Source organism: Catharus ustulatus, chromosome 3 (assembly GCF_009819885.2).
Source record: "Catharus ustulatus isolate bCatUst1 chromosome 3, bCatUst1.pri.v2, whole genome shotgun sequence".
NCBI classification, from domain to species: domain Eukaryota; kingdom Metazoa; phylum Chordata; class Aves; order Passeriformes; family Turdidae; genus Catharus; species Catharus ustulatus.
In genome coordinates this window covers 22,403,124-22,421,328 of record NC_046223.1, presented here as the reverse complement: position 1 = coordinate 22,421,328, position 18,205 = coordinate 22,403,124, and the positions used below count along the sequence as shown (strand labels likewise).

Genomic DNA, 18,205 nt, shown 5'->3' with positions numbered 1-18,205 from the left:
ACTTCCATAATCTAGATCCTTCAAGTGTAGAAAATACAGAATTACATGACCAAAAAACCCCAGTAAACTAATGAACAAACAAAAAATTCAAATATTTCCTTTGTTGACAGTTGTTAACAAAAATGAAATTTTATTCCAAAATTTACACTGCAGCACAGTAACACAAAAAATTGATCAGATTCCTAGTACTTACACATATCTGGGAAATGGTTCTAAAGACAAAATTAATGGTGTGATTTTTCAAATGCCTTCTCTATGTTTTCACCAGGAATTTCAACAGCATTTTATTGCAGAATTCCTTCAACAGAGCTGAACTTATCACATAAACATTGTTGACTTCAGTTACAGCATTGAAGAATCTGGTTCAGACTCGCTCAGAATGAAAAGAAAAATCAAAAGTAAAAAAGCCCCCAGCATGAATAAACTTGAGATTATCTGAAATTGGCACACTTCATCTAAATCAGGTCCTTTCTTGTTTACAATTGAAATTGGTCTGAAATAGGTTAATCTGAAAGTAGGTAATAGTTTTAAATAATGATCTACCTCTAGATTCCACGACATCCCATTTCCTCCATTTTTATATACTTTTCTGTATTAAGTACAACCAAGCTGTAATTTTTCAGCATGGCATCTTCCCTACTACAGATTTCTTCTAAGAGTTCTTCTAAGTAGAGCCTGGATCTCACGCAAGGGCTAAGGTTTTGGAAACCACTGAGTGAGACCTCTCCAGTGAGGTTAATTGCCTGCTTACAGACAATCAATTAGAGGCTGCACACTTTTCCCTGGCTTATCCGGCTCTCCCTCAGCAAGCAAAACACAACCGTGCTCTTCCAGGCAACTAAAACTGCTGGTTTGATCTTCTTGTCCCAGCTGTTTCATGCTGCTCTAGAAGAGACAAAGGAACTGAGGGGCTGATAAATGCAGGTGCTTTGGGTCTGGAGTATGGAAAGGGCACAGCTGGACCTACGGGAGATTCGCCCAGCCCCAAAAGCACAGGGTGCAAAGGCAAAGAGAAGGAGGCAATCACAAGAAAAGGACATAGTTGGAGTGTCATTGCCTGCTGGAAAAACTCCTCAGTTTTATGAGTAGTGATTTACACTAAGCTTCAATTTAAAGCAACCTTTATAATGTGTGGAGTTAGGCTGAGCTCCAACTGGCTGCAGTTTAGGAAAATGAGCAGCAAAGAGGGCACCTCTGTGCCTCCCTCTGCCAGAGTCTGAAGACACAGCTGGTCAGGAATGAGACTTCTCTCATCTCTTGCCATGAAAAACACCCACCCAAAATCAAGAATGGACACTGTATGAGCTCACTGAAAGGTGTGCTGAACAGCCTGGGAGAGGGGAATAAAAGAAGAAAGTAACACTAATGAAAATGAAAATCAGTTCAATACTGCAAAGATTAGAGAAGAATTCCTCTTTCAGTAGAAAAACTCGCCATTTTCCACACAAGCTCTTTTGGAATTCTACCCTTATATTCCTAAGAAATCATCTTTCTGGACAAAAAGAACTGGAGTGAACAATTTACACAGCTTGCTACTGACACTCTGGAATTAGCTAGGCCATTGATGAGAGATGCAGAACTTTTTCCCCCTCCCTACTCTATCCTGGTCTCTCCACAAAGTACCAGTAGAAAAGGTATGGTTACAATTTTTCACTAAGAACTTCCTGTTAACACAGAAGATATGGAACAAAAGAATCCTCTTGGATTCTTTCTCTTGGATTTCTCCCTAAAGAGAGAAGGGAGAGAGAAAAGAAGAAGGAGGAAAAGGGAAAGAGAGAAAAACAAGTGATGTCTCAAATAACTGGAATTTGAAGCAGAGGACATTCTTTCAAGACAAATGTTATGGTGTGACTCAATATGATACTAGGAAACATGGGAAAACAAATCTACCTCACAGAGAAAAATCTAGTTTGATTTTTCTTCCTAAATATTTCTGACTTGGCATCACTTTGCTTTGCTTTGTTGATTGAATATTCTTTCCTGTAAGGAGGCCTGCTGGCTTCAGTGATAAACTTCATGAGCAAACACTTTCAGATGTGAATATAAGTTGCATGATGTGGTTCATATTTGTTTGCATAATTACATCAGTGTTCCTACGATGAGGTTCAGTATCCAGCCTCCGAGGTGTTGTGACTTAAACTAACAGTGGCTGAAACCCTCTGGCTGCAGGACACCATCTCCTGCAGATATTGAACAAATATCAACAGGTACAGGTATGTAGGCTCAAGTTTTGTTGCTGAGAAAAAGCCAAGGTAGAGTCATGCAGTATTCCACACAAAAACAAGGGACCAGCAAGGAGCAGGGGCTTAAGGGTCTAAGGCAAAATCCTATATTTTTCTGCTAGACATTCCTATGTTGTGCAAATCACAGACAGAGCACATAATCGAACAACATACTTAATAAATCATGGCAGAGTTTAAAGAGACACTTCACTACTTAGATTTTTTTTCAGAGTATCTTTCCCTTTATGTTTTACATAGGAAGCATGTATCAATTCTTTAAGGTTCTTTTCTGTAGATAATTCAGTACCACGTTAATGGTGAGTAATCCCCAGTATAAGAATCCACAGGGAGTCAAGTCTGCAATGTGAAACAGAATTACCATCCACAACAGTCTTCAGACCTCTTGTCATGACTTGGAAATTCAGCCCTTTTTTCTGCTTTGTAGGTGATGATCAAGACTCCACCTTCCTGCTTCCCATCAGAGCAGCAGCCTGTCCTTTTTGCATCTATTTATTCAACAGAATCCATCTTCTCCCCATTCCCTTCCATACTCAGGCTTTGGTGGCCAGAGGAAGGGAATAAATGAATTTAATATATAAATATAAGCTATTATCAACAGTGAATGCAAATTTCCTTTCTACTAGCTCACCATCCCTTATTACAAAGTAATTCTAAAATAATGGGGTCTTCTATGTGCCGCTACATCAGAAATAGTACTCACTGAGGAGAAAAATGTATAACCAAGAACTCTGTGCAAAAGATTTTCTTCCAGACCTTTGCAGTTTTATATCCTCTCTATCACTTCAATTAATTTATCTCATTAAATTAATTCTAAAATAATTTGTTTTCCAGATCTTTTACTGCCTGGCATCCTCAAATTAATGTGAAGCATTGGCTAGTATATCATTTTTTTACAGCTTCAACCAAAGCATTTTGGGACAAGATAAATAGAACAAATTTATTCTTTTTGGGGAAAAAAAATATAGAAATCAAAAAAATTTACTTCTACCTCTGCAGTATGAAATTTGTCACTAATCATTTTAAACTATGCCCTTTTATGCTTCTTCCATCTCTTTTAGCTTTCTATGCAGTTCTTTGATGTAACAAAGACAGTTTCAGACAAGATTTCAGTTCATCTGGAAAAAAAAAGCTTTAAGTCTTGAGGCAAAAAGCAGTGTATTTAAAATTTATATACTCCATAATGCCTTTGTTCTGAACTTGAACATCCTGAAAAACTTCTCTTTCTTTTGCTTTCCGACTCTGAAGATCATTTGTTCTCATGGTTTCAGCTTCTTATTATGCAACAGTGGTGACTTTAACTGGTGGTTCCAGCATTTAAGTACATGCACAGTCATGGCTGACCCTTTCTGATCAATTGCCAATCCATACAGGTTTGACTGATAAAAGAGCCAATTAGATTTAAGCAAATTAAGGGACATCACCAATGTCAACCACTTATTAAACTGAATGCTGAATTCCATGCATACCAAACACTAATGCACCAAGTCCCATTAAGAGTTGAAATCCTAACCCCATTAGTAACTCCAGACCACTACAGGGTAAGGGTCAAAATAAAGTTTCATATTTATGGATTAACATTTGGATTCAGTTTTTATTTTTTTAATCTTTCCAAGAACTCTTGAACCTGCACTGCAATTTTAGTTGAGAGTATAGATAAAATAAATTCCTTATTTCTAAGATAGTTTTTTTTTAGTATAGAGTTTAAGCATGGAAAATCAGCTTGATAAGACATTAAGATATATTCAATCAGGTAACACTAAGGATTTGGTGTGCTTTATATTGTGTGCAATGTGTTTTAAAGCTAAAAAAAAAGGAACAAAAGAAATGCATGTTGGAAAAAAATTGCATCATAATGGTAAAACAGTGATCAGCAATAACTTCAAAATTGAATACTCCTTTGTCCTCTATCACTCTCCCTGTTAGACAATCTTCCATCAAACTCCAACGACTCCTCACAGTGTAGATTTCTTAAATAGTGTTTTTTTGGTATCCTTGAAAAGAGAATGTTACATTTTAACATTCATTAAAAGGCTGTGCTTCTGTACATAATGAGACCTTCTTTACTTTTTGATCAAACAAAACCTCTGACTAAGTGGAATCTTGGCCACTGAAGTAAAAAATAAAATTTTTTCTTAAGTAGCATCTAGATGTCATTTAATGATTTAGAAAGTGTGAAGGCACTGAATACTGCCCAGTGTAAAATTACCATTATACTCATAATTTAGCATGCAATGGAATTGTAGAACACTCGTTATAATAAACATCATAGTAAAACAAACATGCATTGTCCTAGATACACATGTGTCTGTACATGTGTACACATACAGGGAAAACACAGCATGTGAGAGAGCACTTCTCTCATATGCACTGCTTCATTTATTATTCATTTCTCTACAGATCACAGTCCACTGGACAATAGAATGGAAGATTTCTTTAATAACTCTCACTGCTAATTTAATTCTACTTAAACACACATATCCTAGTGAATGCCACATGCTTTTCAGCATGATTTTATGTGTAAATCAGGATAATATGTTTTCAGATCATTAACTAAAAGGAAGCATGAACTAAAACCTATTTAACCAATGAGGTATTGCTTTTAAACTACCACAAGGTCATAAAAAAGATAATTTCAAAGCTATAAGTTTTCTAATTGTAATCAACAACAATCTAATGATGAAAGAAAGTGTATCTTAATGGTTGTCATAAACTTGTGCACATCCTTGCTTATCTTTAAAGGTCCTTTACTTTGTCATTTGGTGAAATTTTCACTTCCAAATTTTGCTAAGCAAAATTGAAATGTGACACTGGAGTTAGAATTACCAGTGTCTTACTCCTCAATCTTAAATGAGCAGTAAAACTCAGATGCAGTTTTATAACTATATGAGAATGTATATTAGTTAATAGTAGGTGACACTTGACAATCAGATTGGAAAAGTACAAAATGTGCTGGTAATTGACTTTTCCCTTGATCCTCAGTAATCTGTCACAAAAACTTTGTATTGTACTTACTCGCTTTTCTGATGTCCCCAAACCCAATCCATCTGTTTGCAAGCAAGTTATTTCAAGTCTGTGTTTTTGAGTTGTAAGGTTTATGATTTTTCTTCCCTTTATCTTTTTTGCTGTGCTTTTCTTTTGCTCTCAAATTGTATGTATGTCCCTCTACACTGTTTTTCCTCAACAGCTACACCACACACTCTCAAAAACAAGTGTTGCTGGATTCTCATTTAAAAATTCAAAATTGCCTTAAATTAATTATATCCATTTAACATTTATTTAACCAAAAAACTAGCGAGCTAAGTTGTCCACAAAAAGAAAATGCAAAAGTAGCACATCTACATCAGCTATAAATGTAAGCTTTCTTGAAAAAAAAAAACTAACAACAAAGCCACAAAACACATCATTCTACAATATTTAGGGCATATTTGCTCAGTTCTCTTATTTCAAATTGTTATGAAGATAATATGTAGACTGGCTTACAGCCTAATTCACTGTAAATCAGCACATTGTAATTGACTTTCTTACAGCTACATTATTTTGTGGATTCTGGCTCAATATATTGCCAGTGGTTTATATTACTAATATTAAACAAATTCTCTAAGTCTATCCAATAAGTGCTCCTTGTCAGCATTTACAACTTCTACTCTAAAACAGATTACAAAATACAGGAGAAGCTCTCTATATTCTTGGGCTAGATTAGCTTTCCATGCCAGAATACACCACCATTCTCAGAAAAAGAATGAAGTACATAATGCACTTCTCACCTCCATAATATGCTAACTACACAACTATGTATTTTCATTTTCTTGTTCTTAAATGGAACAAAGTGACAAATTAGAAGCCAAAAAGAACAATTTTGTGAGTAAGAACTACTATTACAAACATATTCTTCTGAACTTCAGTCCTCAGTGCAATAATAAATAATGTTTTGTTGAACAGAGTGTTTGTGTAATTGTTACATGCACAGAAAAAGCACTTTTTCATACTTACCTCCTGGAGGCATGACTATGGTTATAGCATCACTTATCAAGCTGCCCTGGCTGTTGGACGCATTCACTTGTACTGTGTAGTTAGAAAATGGAATCAGGCCTTTAATGGGTACCCATACATTGAATTCCTTGCTGCTGCACAACATCTGAGTATCATTTACAATAGAATAATTAGCATTATCTGTTATGGAAAAACAAGAGGGGGAGGAAAAGAACAAATGTTAGACCTTGCATCTGCTACAATTCACTTTATGAACCAAGTCTTATTTCTACTCAAATGAAGAGTTGCCATTTACACCATTAACATACACAAATTTTTGGTGTGTTAGGAAGAAAAATTCTTATTCATGATTTCTTCTCCTTTTGTCAACAATTTTTGGTATTTGTAAATCCTGGAAAATAAACAAACCAATATATGAACCAAACAGTTGCAAAATGATTACTATATACAGCAAACAGAAGTTCCAGAACAGTTCTGTGATAATTGCAGATTTGAAACATCAATGATAATTCTTATACCATGCCATGAAAGACTAGCAAAACTTCTTGAATTTGCTAGAAAAATGCTTGATTTAGGACTTGATAAGCTAATTCTATTGCATGTATAACAAAGAGTCATCTGCAGTAATAGAGGCTTTCCAGCATGGCCTGCAGTTCTCTCAAAGACAAAACAAGGATTTGAAGTACTCAGTTTATCAGTTGAAATCATCAGAGGACACCAGAGCAACCTACATGTCCTTTGCAACCCTTTTAAGATCTCAAACTTAAGATAAGAAAATATTCTACTCGACAAAAAAAAAACAAAAAACCAAAACCTCTCCAAAATATCTGGTTAGACTAGAAAATATAAAATTTATATGTCAAGTAACAGTTTTTTTACTTAATTAAGACTTGGTCACATATCTCAGAGCCAAGCTGACTCAGTTAAAATATCATCTTATACTTGGAGTAGATGAAGTGCTATATGAACAATTAATATTATTATTATTACTATCTATCATTCCATGGAGAGCTCTCACACTGAAGTCAATGAAAATCCTACTTTAGGAACAACAGAATCACACAGGTATGAGAATGAGAGTAAATAGACTGTGACTATAAAAATATTGTAAATCAGTTATGACATTGTCACAGCTAGAAGATTCAATATTTACATCTGAGTCTTCTACAAAATCTAAGTAAGAAAGAATTACAAAAAAACTAGAAAAATCAATCTTTTTATTTTTAAGGGACACTCATCAGACTTACTCATTTTGATGCAAGTTTCATATGAACTATTAAAACTGAAATGCTATCAAATCAGAAACATTTTTTCAAATATTCCATGTTTCTATGATGTGCATTAAGGTGCATTTGCAGTACATTTCAGTCATGCTCACATTACATTTTACCATGGATGAAGGATCTGTATTTTCCTCTAATCTAGGGATTCCTAAGAACAATTAACTTATGGTACAAATCCAAGCCCTTCCTTTATTTTAGTGTAATGACCTGCCCTGGTGTTTTCACTTATTCTATTGTAAGATACAAAAGGCTTGTTTTTTGAGATTTTGGGGAGGGGGACAGGTTTATAAAACTCTTTTTTTACAAATCTGCCTTGTAGCCTAGATCTTCATTGTTCAAATTCTACCTGGATTGCACTCTACCATAGCACCAGACCACTCAAATAGACTACAGTAGCTTGAAGGTTGAATGATTTCATGAAGCTTGATGGATTCATTTTGGATTTCACTGGTTTATCTGAGAGACCTTGTTTTAGGTACAGCAATGGAGGCAAAGCTTCTTTACATGCAAGAAGAACAACTACATTTTACACATTCCACATACTGAAATCCTGCAGAAGCAAAGTTATTTTGTCTGAGGTTACTCTTATGTACTCAGGCTACTCAACCAGCACTAGAAAAATGCATCTGCATTACTTATCTCAGCTTTTAAATTGTGTATCAAACCCTCCTCCTGCACCTTTGTGAAACTGTCCCCGTGTGTGATTTGGGAGAAGATACAATCCAACAAAGCACATTTCTCCTATTCTCTATCACAGTTTTTGTGATATTTGTGATTTATTATTAGTGAAGTCATGCGACAATATTTGACATATATATTTTTAAGGTCCTAGGGACATTAAACACTTAAAGTCTCAGCTGACTGTGGAAAAAAATGATGCATTTTTCAAATATTTCACCTCCAATGTGTGGAAAAGTTAAAAATACTGTGTTAACAGATCAGCACATAGGCTAGAGTCAAACCTCAAGCATAAAGGAAATTTGTCTAACCGCAATTTATATATGCCAAATTCATGTGAAAATGAAACTTTTTCTATCAACAGTACAAATTTAACTTGTTAATATTTTCATTTCATTCACCTGAGCCTGGCAGGAAACCATGTACTCACTCTGCCAATATTTTTATTCCATTATTAATCTTTCTTCCAATGGCTAACTATACTATGTTTTAAAAATACAGTTTTGAGTAACAGAAAATGAATTAAAAGGATAACACTCTATTCCAAGTTGCCTGGATAACAACATTAATATACAGTAATTATACAATTAGTTGTAACATTAAATTCTAGTTATAGCAGAGTGATTACTCGGTAATTATAAGAAGTATATAATTACTCAATAATTAGGAGAAGTATGTAATTACATAACCATTTTATTCAGCTCAAAAGTGAACTTGCAAATTTACAATGAGAGAGACAACATAGCAGCTCAAAATTTTTCATTGCTTCTAATAAAAAGCTAAAGAGTACTTGCAAATTTCCTAGCCCAAATTTTACACAGAAAAAAGGTGTTTATCCCAATTCCCAGACAACAAACTTACTGCTGCTGGCAAGTAAAATATTAGAAGAACATTTTTAAAATGCAGGTCTTGCTGTGGCTGACTTGCAATATGCAGCTTTGCCACTTCTCACTGCCTGAACTGTGCTTTCAGTGGGCTGGAAAATGCAGACACATAGGTTCAGCCTGACAGAAAGTGATACAGCGATAACACTGTCATATCATTCCATGCCATTCCTGCCCAGGCTGCCTCAGTGTGGACCCAATTTGTGAGTATAAGTGGATGAGGTCTCCCTTTTTCAATTTTCCTCGGTGTTTTTCTCTCCATCCTGCTCACAAGTCCCACTGTAGCCCACCAGCAAGTCCATTGCAGAGGCATACAGCAGTTGCCTCAGTCCTGAGAGACATTGTTCTGCTTTAGACAAGTGGTTTGTACCAGAGCACCTCCTCATTTCTGCCCCAACAAGCAAGATTGCACCATGATTCTGTTAACATGAACAACCCAAAGGGGCAGAAAACAAACTCCTACATCCAACTCACCACATCCATGAACACCTAAGGCATGCAAACACCTGCACAAAAAGATGGATCCTGACAGGATAGGGCTCTGAGACACTATATTCTATAACCTCTTAAAAATACTGTCTTTTACAGACATGAAGGGCTTCCCCAAGCTACTCAACATTTCCATATTTTTGCACAGTTATGGTTTTGTTCTTTTATTAGCCTTCCTGCTCAGTTCTCCATATGTCCTCAAAATTATTTAGGGATTTTTTTGCCGAATGTAACTGAGAAATACTTCTGCTGTTCCCAGTTTATTCCTAGTTTATACTAGATCAAAGTGTGTCAGTTTTTCAGGAAAATATCCATATGAAGAAATGAGGGCTAAAGAATACCCATAAATATACTTAAAAGTGATGTATAATTGAAACAAAGTCAAGGAATAAAACATGTTTGCATTAAAAATACACACAAATACATATATTGCATTCAAAATCACAGTTTTAAAGTGCTAAGAGCACTCAAGCTGGTGAGTATCTGCACTTGAAGGCTCAGATGGTTTTGAGTGGACACTCTTCAGGGGACTCCCCAACAGATGTGCATTCCTGTTACTGAGCATCCCTGTAAATAGGTGAATTAAGCTCCTGTGAGTCAGCGGTGCGTGAATTACTGCTGTCCTGGGTCCATCATCCTGTGGGGTTCACTAGATTGAAATAACATAAATGGGTATCCTTTTCCATTCTTGTTATAATCATTGTCACAAGAATTTTAATGCCTCATATATTCCATAATTTTTTTTCTGTGTGCTGTACTGCTCTGACCTTTTCAATATTCTGTAATTTGACTGGTTGGCGATTTCAAGTTCTCTCCTTTTTACAGCCTTATTAACTTGTGGGGAAGAGGTGAAATGCACAACCAATCAGGATACATAATATTGCAAAGGTCACAGCATCAGCAGACACGGAATACTGTATATTAGTCATTAGCATCCTGATATCTTATTCATGTGACAAAGGTTGTGAGCAGTGTAGGAAATGGTACAACGTGAAATCATTCTAATGGCAAAGAAATGATACAAACTAAACACATTCATCTTACATTTAAGAACTTTTCTCCCCCCAGATCTGGCAAATTTAAAGGCACTTTTCCAATACCTTTAAAAATTTATGTTTTTAAAGGAAAAGGTAATAAATTGAGAATGTTTCCTTTTCATGCATTAAACAGAGAAAGACACATATTTCACAAGGGTGGGCAAATTCCATTTGTATTGCATTTGTGATTAATACCAATCCATACTTTACACAGTTCCATTATTTCCTGATAACCATTTTTTACATTACAGAACCTGTTGTCCTACAATATGCAAGCAGACAGAAGCAGAACCATTACCACTGTAGAAGACTACTCAAGGACTAAAGGTAGTAAAAATCCAATTCAAGAAACAGTTCATGTGAGGATCTATACAAAGATTACTTAGTTAACTATCACAAACACAGTTGGTTTTTTACCTGCTTTATATGACTGAGAATACAAAGGTTAAGCCTTGTACCATGAGCCACAGAAAAAGCTCATTATCAGATCAGAATAGCAAAATAAAAATGTAACAAACCCACACTTCTACAACCCTTCTCCCCAGAACTCATCCTCATTGTCCCTATTTGAGACACAGTCAGAGTGTGTGGCTTTGGCATCACATCTTTGGGGGAAATTCTGTCAATTTGCACACTTCTTTGTGTTTCAGTTTGTTCTTTTGTTAGTTTTGTCTATTCTTCAGCTTTATTAATTACCACAAAACCTACTTTCCTTCCAGCTAAGATTTTTCTTTTCTCCCTCTCCTTCTTTCCCATTGTTTCTAATGGAATATTCAGAATAAAAAATATCACTTTCCATTAGTTTAATTATCCCAGTAGTAAACCAGCTGAAATACTTCCTTGGCATTATTGGCAACTCTCATTTCTTAAGAACTGTAATAATGAAGCGTTCTCAAATTGTCATCTCAATTGTTATACTGACTTGTGAAGTAGCTTGGCTCTGGCGCCATACCCCCCTTCTCAACAAACTGTTGGGGGGTTTTGTATTTTAAGACAAAGTTGTTTTTTATGTTTTGGCATTCTGTTTTGGAGGATTTTTTTTGGTTTTTTTTATTTTCTTTCTTTCTTTTTTTTTCAGATGAGCACACTGCTGATTTTTTTGCCTCAATGTCTTGAACCACTATTTGTTCTCCAACTCCTGAGCTGACAGATGTATTGTTCCCATGGACATATCATGGTCACAGTCCATCAAACTGAGCTCAAAACTTAAAGACTCTCTTAACACATGAAAACTTCACTCTCATGGGCTAGGAGGAGCTGCTGAATGAGTCGAAAATGGGTAATTTAAAAGCACTGTGGGAAACTGGGAAAATTATTAATCCAAAATACTAATTTTCCTGTAAATAAGAAGAGTTTCACATTATCTGCATTGAAAAACTTTATCTTTTTCCTTTTCCCCTGGGAATTAAAAGAAGCCTTTAGTTTTAAAACTGAAAAATGGAAAATATTTGAAGAACAAGATAAAAAATCCATGTTGGCATGTACAGCAGAGATCTGAAATCTAAAAGACTCAGTTTCTGACTAGTATTTTCTGAGCAGTACTTAAGTCATCACTCAAAGAAGATTCTTACAGACTTAGATTTGGTAGAGCTATCTTAGATTGTCTTGAGATGTACAGAATGTGTGCACTGTCTGTCACTGACACTGGAAGGGGATTCGTCCTCTCTCTCCAGCCTGGTGAGAGAGTTCATCCGTTCATCTGGAGAGTTCATCCTGTTCTGAGATCCCCAGCATAACACAGATCTGAGTGAAGTTCATGCAAAGATGATTAAAGCCTTGAAGAATATGTCACATGAAGAGGGTTTGAGAGAACTGGGGTTCTTTAGACTCAAGAAGAGAAGGGAGGATCTTAAAAATGCGTAAAATGTTAAAAATGTCTGTTGTAAGGGCATAAAGTAACCAAACATTTCTCAGCAATATACAGTAGCAGAACAAAACACATACAGAAAGTACAATAAATTCTGTTTAAACCTAAGAAACAACTATTTTTACTTTAACATTGGTCAAACACTGGAACAAGTTGCTCAGTCTCCAACTTTGGTGATACTACTAAAAAGCCAGCTGGACACTGTCCTGGGCAATATGCTCCAACTAACCCTGCTTGGAGAAGAGAGCTTGAACTGGTTGTTTCCCAGAGGTTCTCTCTGACCTCAGCTGTTGTATGATTCCCTGAAAATTTTCAGAACACTTCAAGAACCCTAAGGCAAAGCAAGGGTAATCATTTTGATGAAAGCATGTTCCTGTCAGTCGAAATAAGTGATTATTAGGGTTACAAACACTAAGTAATGTGCATTTATGTGCTCATTAATTCTACAGACTGAAATATGAATAAAGCCCACAGCTTGATGTGAGAGCTCATACAAGAAAGTTAGCACAGACCCCATGGATGGCTAATGACTGCAGCCAGAATTAGGCTCTGTCATGATGGCAAGCAGGAAGGAATCTTCAGTGTGTGGTCTCATCTACCCTTTGGAACTTTCAGCTCAGTGCCATGAGGCTTTGAACTAAAAAAACCTCTGTAATTGTTGATGAAGCTGCCAAGAAGAAACCTTCCTGATTTGAATTACTGTTTTAGTTTTTCTCATTACTCTTTTATAAACACAGAAACATCTAATGAGCTTGCAGCTGAGTCAGTTTCATTTAGACCTTCCAGTTAAAACAGTGTTTTCAGCATAGTGTTAAATCTCTGCTGTAATTATATTCATCTCTACTGTTACTCAATTTTTCTGCAATAACACCAAGGGGCATCAGTCTTGGACCTCACATACTGTACAGAGACAGTTTTAGAGACACATAGTAAGAACTCAGCCCATGACCTAAACCAAAGTCTTGGAAAGCATTCCATGAGTACAACTAACTTCTCTGGATTTCAAAAAGGTTTCCAGTGTCCAAGCAGTGTTATCCTGATACAAACAGGAGGAAGTGTCCCAGCACAGTTTAGTAATCCAAGTGGAAAAACATCACGTTTGACACAAGACATCAAACAGTAAAAGCATTTTGCTGCACTTGCAATCTTAAACCGATCACAGAGCAGTTACTGATTTCATCCATTTTGTTTGAGGGGTTTTATAGACAAATTATGAGACTTCATCAAGTTTATTTCAGGAGGGATTTATACATTTAGAAAAATTCAGAAACAGTTAGCTTTTAAACCTTCAAGTTTGCTTCTCCATGCTTAGAACATTCTTTCTCTAGCTGCAGCAGTACATAAATGGAGATTATCACAGTATCTGGTTTCTGAATCTATGCCCATAATTCATGGATGCCAATAAGAATTTTCCATTCTCCGGGGACACTATCAGAAGGAGACTAACTAAACACACAGAGCAGAACTTGGAGTCTCAAATCCATAATCAAATATCTAGATTGATTGTGTCACTTGCACTTGTATTGATTTCAATTGGAGCAGCTGACCCAAGGGAATAATAAAAATGTGGAATAAAACTGATTTATGAGAAGAAAATAAATCCTTTTGTGAGAGGTAATGAATTGGTACTATTTAACCCTTTCAATCACAGAGAGAGAACACTATTTATTTTTTCAGAATGCTGAGTTGGCCAAAAGAAGTCATATAAGAAAAGTCAATACTGTCAAATGCCATTACACTTAGTTGTAATACTTTGGATGGAATGAAGCTCTAAACTTGATCTAGGATTTTTGTTTGACATATGACATTCTTTTGGTTTTTTCAGTCACCTTTCATGAGGCATCATAAGTGATGCACTTGCAGATTGAAAAAACCACAGAATCACTCAGATGACTGTTGTATTTATAAACTACCTCCCTCTAGACTATTTAGGGAAAAACATGAAGAGTAACAAAAACAGCCACATCCACTGCACACAATTTTCTCTGTAAAAGGATGACCTATCATTGCGCTCTTTCTGCTATTACACTAGAAACTTACATAGTTAAATCGTAATTTGATTCCCCCTTATAAAATGCAAAGAAAAACTTCACCAAGAGCTTGTCAAATCCCAGTTTTCATCATGTTTTCTCTACCTGAGAAAACAGATGGGATTTATACTAGTCTCTAAAGAGAAGTTTATTTGTTTGAAGCCAACACACAGAAATATTCAAACTCAACTTCTTTATCTGTGGAAGCTCTAGCCAGATTGTGTGTATCTGGTTTGGGTTACGTCACTGCCATTAATCATATTGTATTTAATGTCATAAATTGTTTTTTAGCATTTAACAGTTACCATAGATACCTAGGCACAGTCGATGGGGTCTTCATATGGGTTAAAAACTCTGAAGACATTCATTAACTAAAAGACTGTTTTTGTAGGAAAACTGATTGGCAAATTCCCTTTTACTCAATACTTTTTACCAGAGCCATCTCTAGAGGATTGCTATTATTCCCTAGACTATTCCAAGGGAGTAGAAACAGTCTTGGAGCCAATCCTGCTATAGGCAGTCACTAGGAATTTAAACCTGTTAAGAACCGAGAATACATTCCACACAAAAATGGGGTTCAGCCCTATACGTCAACTTTATCACATGAAACCAAACAAATTACAAAGTACAAGACAGACAATGTGCATATGACAAAAAACATAACTATGGGAATACAGTGATGCAGAAGATCAATTAAAACACCATCTGTGGTCTGATGCTAGAATCTTCGCCGAAGAAATGGTCAGATGTAGGAATTAGAGAGTGACTTTAATTTTGCTTTCCTCAGAGATACGTCTACTAAGGAAAAGAACATCATAACTGATACAGACTAGAATTATACTATTAGATGGTGCATTGTGAAGCTATTCAAAACCTACTGAAGTTCAACTAAACATTACTCAATGATCATTCTGAAATGCATGGAAAAACCATTAATTTTCTAGCCAGGCAAATCAAAATTTAAATGCCCTACAATTCCAAGGCAAAATACCCCTAACTCCTGCTCTGGTGAACAGATTAAATATGGCCATTTGAAAATGGATTATGCATGCTCATTGTCCCCCCTCTCAAATATCTTTAGGACTGGTAAGTGTTGTAGACCTGCTGCTAGAACCATGAAGACAGACAAGATGAGAAAGGAAGGGGACAAAATATGAAAAATCTCCTTTATGGTTGGTTTGGAAAAGCAGCAGCTAATGTATCCCATAAATGTATGCCATATTGGGAATGGGGAGGTTATCTTTCTGGTGCAGGAGGTGGTAAGCATTTTGTAATAACTTTCACTCCTCATTCTCAAGCGTTCAGCACAAGACAGGCTGGGAACTTCAAGGGGCTTCAGGATTTTTTTCTCCACTTCTGTTGCCATCTGCAGGTGCTGTCTTCCCCTAGCAGTCATTGATTTTTGTACTAGGCTGATTCTTAACACTTCCTTTTTGACTTCTGTTTGGAGAGGGTACTGAAAGTATTGGGTACACTGTGCCAAGTTCAAGGCTGTAAGAGGAACTTTATTATAGAAGTCAAATGAATAGATGGTCTGAGTTTTACTCTATTTATTCATATATATAGTAAATATTAACCTAAAAAGGTTAGATGGGCAACACTTTGATGCATGCATGCAAAATTCAACTTGTTTATGTTGTACTGTGCTGTTAGAATTCACCAATTTGCTGAGAGAATGAGTGGGCGGCAATGAACCTTTTTAGTAAACCATCTCCAAATAAGCAGAGTAAGCAGATCAATGATTTTTTTTTCTTTACAAAAATACCCAATTAACTGTCTTGCTGAAAAGTATGTACCCTAGATGATGTGTCATCAAAATATGTCATAATATGTATTAAAAAAATCCTCAAGAAACAAAAAATCCCAAAACTCCAAACTGAAAGTAACACACATTGATTTCTACATTCATAAGCAACAGAATTCTGAGTATAACCCTGCAACTTGGTGCTTTGAAACTCCCTAAGGACATACAGATAATTAAGGATTCTCTTTAGGTCAAACTTTCATTCAAATGCATCACAGCATCTTGGGGGCTACAGATTTGGATTAATTTTGTGTTAACACAGTCATCTGACAGAAATAGGAAGATAAGAATTTCCTCCAAATCTCTTCTCTGGAAAAGAGGTAACACCTGATTCTTCCTGTCCTAGAACTTAATATCAGACACTCAGATGCAATTAAAAATGACCCTGTATTCCATCTGAACCAACCTGAGAACAAATAGGGATGAATGAGGAAACCACCTGAGGGAAATAAGCCTGACTCAGTCACCTTCCTTTCAAATAACAAGAACTCCAACTACTCTTGAAGAGGGAAAAGCCGTTTGCGATCTGGTAGCATTAATATTTTATGGCTTAGAATAACCAATTGCAAACCAAATTCCTCTTTAAGGCTCCTCCCAGATACTGGGCCTCAAGTGACTTAAGGCAAAGTAATGTGTCATTGTATTGAGCCCAAGCAATGATGCTTGAGCACTGCAGAACTGGGACAGAGCCCTCAATTCCCAAAGTCCTGTTTGGTCTCTATATGATGTTTACTGGAAACCAATACTTTTCTGGAAAACTGGAACATACCTATACAGAACAGAATACAGCCCCAATAAAGCTCCTTCCTGTTTTTAGCAAGTACTTTCACAGAAAAAGGTTTTCAGAAAAATTAAGAGTTGAATTTAAATATGAAGGCTAATTGAGACAGGTATTTTCCTTGAATACATTGTTAAATCATGGCCTAACTGTGGAAAAATCCATTATAAGTGTAATCCTCTATGGTCAGACAATCTAAACTAGTGCCTGTTGTACTACATTTCACACCTGCAGTGACCTTTTCCATCAGTTTATGATAGTATTTGCTTGACTTTCACTTTGGCTACTGATAATGTTAACAGGTACACACTATTTACTAACACCTTGCCAAGCCATCATCTTAAAATAAAAAAAAAAAAAGCATCAGCAGCAACAGAATTAAAAAGCAATGAAAAAATAGGCTATGCATTACAAAATATTTATGTTGGAATCAAAAGTCAGTAATTTAGGCACATTACAGCTAAAGTATTCTCTCTTGTTTTTAGGGATTACAATGTAACCTTTGCTGAATTATTGTTGTTCTTAGTGTAAAAAGATAAACATCCTCCATTTTAAAAAACCCCACAGCAACTTTAAATCTTTTGCAAATTATTTAGGATGATCTGGCTGCATTAGGAAAAAAAGAAAAGGTCCAGAATTAAATACTTTCTTTAACATGGAAATAACCAATAAGCTGTCAGGCTACTAACTTGAATTGCTATGAAGTATGAATATTTTTAAAAGCAGATGGATGAAAAGTTATATGGTATCTTAAGCAAATATGATGAATGGCAGAGCCATTTGGTGGAAAAACAGTGCAATGAAATATTAAGACAGTCAGACATAGACATAAGTATGTGAAATTTGAAAGATTTGGAACAGGACAAGGAAAAGTGCTAAGCCTAGGGACAGCCATAGAATATTTAGCATGAGATCAGCTAGTGCCTCTACAGAGTTGGAATAACAGGTTCATGACAGAGAAAGTGTTAAGTTACAAGTTATTTAAACACTTTCCATGTCATCGACCTGCTATCTCAACATACCATATGCTATAGTAGGGCACTGATAAGATAACAACACATCAAGCAGAGTTTCACAATATACATTAGGGATGGCAGTGCAAAAATGTAGAAATACAACGTG

General features: G+C 35.9%; 1 protein-coding gene across 1 annotated transcript in view; it reads right to left on the bottom strand.

The window, feature by feature from the left end:
• The window catches only part of USH2A (usherin), a 374,098-nt gene that overhangs the window by 152,725 nt on the left and 203,168 nt on the right, over nucleotides 1-18,205 (bottom strand). Inside the window, exon 38 of the mRNA XM_033055679.2 lies at nucleotides 6,234-6,413. Within this exon, the coding sequence (XP_032911570.1) occupies nucleotides 6,234-6,413 (180 nt within the window). The remainder of the gene's footprint in view (nucleotides 1-6,233; nucleotides 6,414-18,205) is intronic.